The sequence below is a fragment of the Mesitornis unicolor genome, unplaced genomic scaffold, assembly GCF_000695765.1.
Source record: "Mesitornis unicolor isolate BGI_N332 unplaced genomic scaffold, ASM69576v1 scaffold5752, whole genome shotgun sequence".
Taxonomy (NCBI): domain Eukaryota; kingdom Metazoa; phylum Chordata; class Aves; order Mesitornithiformes; family Mesitornithidae; genus Mesitornis; species Mesitornis unicolor.
The window spans coordinates 73,273-75,463 of record NW_010171119.1 but is presented as its reverse complement, the minus strand read 5'-3'; the positions used below and the strand labels follow the sequence as shown (position 1 = coordinate 75,463).

At 46.6% G+C, this 2,191-nt stretch overlaps 1 protein-coding gene across 1 annotated transcript in view; it reads right to left on the bottom strand.

Moving 5' to 3' along the window:
* SLC25A33 (solute carrier family 25 (pyrimidine nucleotide carrier), member 33) overlaps positions 1 to 153 on the bottom strand; it is a 17,121-nt gene extending 16,968 nt beyond the window's left edge. The window contains exon 1 of the mRNA XM_010179912.1: positions 69 to 153. Within this exon, the coding sequence (XP_010178214.1) occupies positions 69 to 118 (50 nt within the window). The 5' untranslated portion in view covers positions 119 to 153. The remainder of the gene's footprint in view (positions 1 to 68) is intronic.
* Positions 154 to 2,191: the final 2,038 nt, after the last annotated feature.

Genomic DNA, 2,191 nt, shown 5'->3' with positions numbered 1-2,191 from the left:
TCCCTGAGGGTGGCAGCCCCTCCACCGCGGCCGGTCCCGCCGTTCAGCCCAGCTCAGCCCTCACTCACCCGCCGGCGAAGAGATGCAGAAGCGTGTTCTCCTGCGGGGCGCCGGCCATGATGACGATGATGGAGAAGATGATGATGAAGATAATGATGATAATACCGTTTCCGCTACCGGCCCAGGCTCCGGCTCCACCACCGGCAGCTTGAGGCGAAGGCCGGGCCGCGGCGCGCACGTGACGCCAGCGGGCGGTGCGCTACAACGGCCGCGCATGACGTCACAGTAGCGCCCCCTCCTGGGGTCTAGGCTATGTTTATGTTGTTTATGATTACCAAGCTCTTGTTGAAGTAACTGCATCTTCTGGTTTTATATTAATGCGAAGAACAGATGAAATATCTCAGTTATTCGACTGATGCCACAAAAAAAGTCAAAATATTTGACTAATTAGAAAAAAAAATCAAAAGTGCTGTTTACACAGTCAAAACCTGCAGCTTTCCTCCAGCCCTCTGAATGCCCTGGGGAAAGCTCAGCCCTCTGCACCGCTGTAAGTGATCAGAGAGGCTCAGCTATCATCTTCAGAAGTGTTTGTATTTAAGGGACACGTGACAGGAGGCTTTGAAAATCTACACGGCCCTGAAGTCAGTGGAAGATCTTTGGCCCAGTGCAGTGACTTATCTGTAGGAGAGATGTGGTCATTTCACGTGCTGCGGGTTGATTTCACAGTCAGGACATTTACAGATGTCTGACTTTTAACATTAAAATTAAAATCCTAAGGAAAACATTAAAATCTACAAAAAGACCCTAGATCTGCATATTTTCCATATACAAGAACAGGCATGAACAAAACAGCCTCCTGGCTTAAATTCAGATCCAGACATAAAGTTCACTTCTCCCTTATGGCACAAACCAAACTTCCCATCCCTAATACTGCTAGGGCCTGGAGTTTGAAATTCGGGTGTGCACATTCCCAGCATTTAGACTTCAGCCTATTCAGAGGAAAAAAAAAATGGCTTAAGTGTTTAAACCAAGAGATGAAGCAATACGTGAGTCCAGGCGTACCTGGTAAATATATCAAGGATGCTGGGCCTGTCAAACAGTGAGATAAATGAAGAGTTTTCTTTAAAGTGTAATCCCAACAGGTAATGCCAATGAATCTAAGAATAAAAAAGCTGGAGAGGAGATGACTCAGAAGAGAGCTGGTAACCATTGTGGGTTTATCAGAACACAGATGACTCTATTAACATAGCTCTTTTGTTTGTTAGAGGTATTGATTCAGCCACCATGTGATCTTCAGAGGCCCACCTTGTTTATAGCAGCTCTCACCAGCCAAAAAAGCCACTGACCTTATCACAATGACAAATACCCACCTGGAAGTTTAAGCACTGAGAAAACACATCTGTGGCACCTTATAACATCGACACAACCAGAACTGGCTGTAAGGACCCCTCTGCTAAGGCTTCCAGCTCAACATGACAGTCGTACACACGCACACTGCAAAGGGAAGGAATTACATATACACACATATATACACAGTGAAAGCTAGGACAAATATTCACATTTACATAAATATAGAAACTACAAATGCAAAAGTGCAGAAAGGCACAAAGACGGCGGGGAAGCTGATCCTGACAGGATCTCACAGGCCAGAGTTGTACAAGCTGTATGAAAAAGAATGGGAAGTTGCTATGGCAAAGGTGGTTGAGGAGAGAAGAAGCTGTGCCTTCTGGGCACAAAGAAGAAAGGAAAAAATCAGTTTAAGTAACTGAAGCACATACGGTCCTTCAGAATGTGCACATGGGATGGGTGTCCTTTCACACACAGAATCACACACAGAATCGCTCGGTTGGAAAAGACCTCTGAGATCATCATGTCCAACCGCTCCTGTCTACCCCCTAAACCATATCCTTAAGTACCTCATCTACCTGCTCCTTAAATACATCCAGGGATAGTGACTCCACCACCTCCCTGGGCAGCCTGTTCCAGCTTCTGACGACCCTCTCAGTAAAGAACTTCCTCCTTATCTCTAACCTGAACCTCCCTTGGCACAGCTTGGTGCCGATTCCCCTTGTTCCATCCCCCATCACCTGGGAGAAGAGACCAGCACCCACCTCTCTACAACCTCCCTTTAGGTAGTTGTAGGTGGTGATGAGGTCTCCCCTCAGCCTTGGTCTGTTTTATTCTGTTGCTG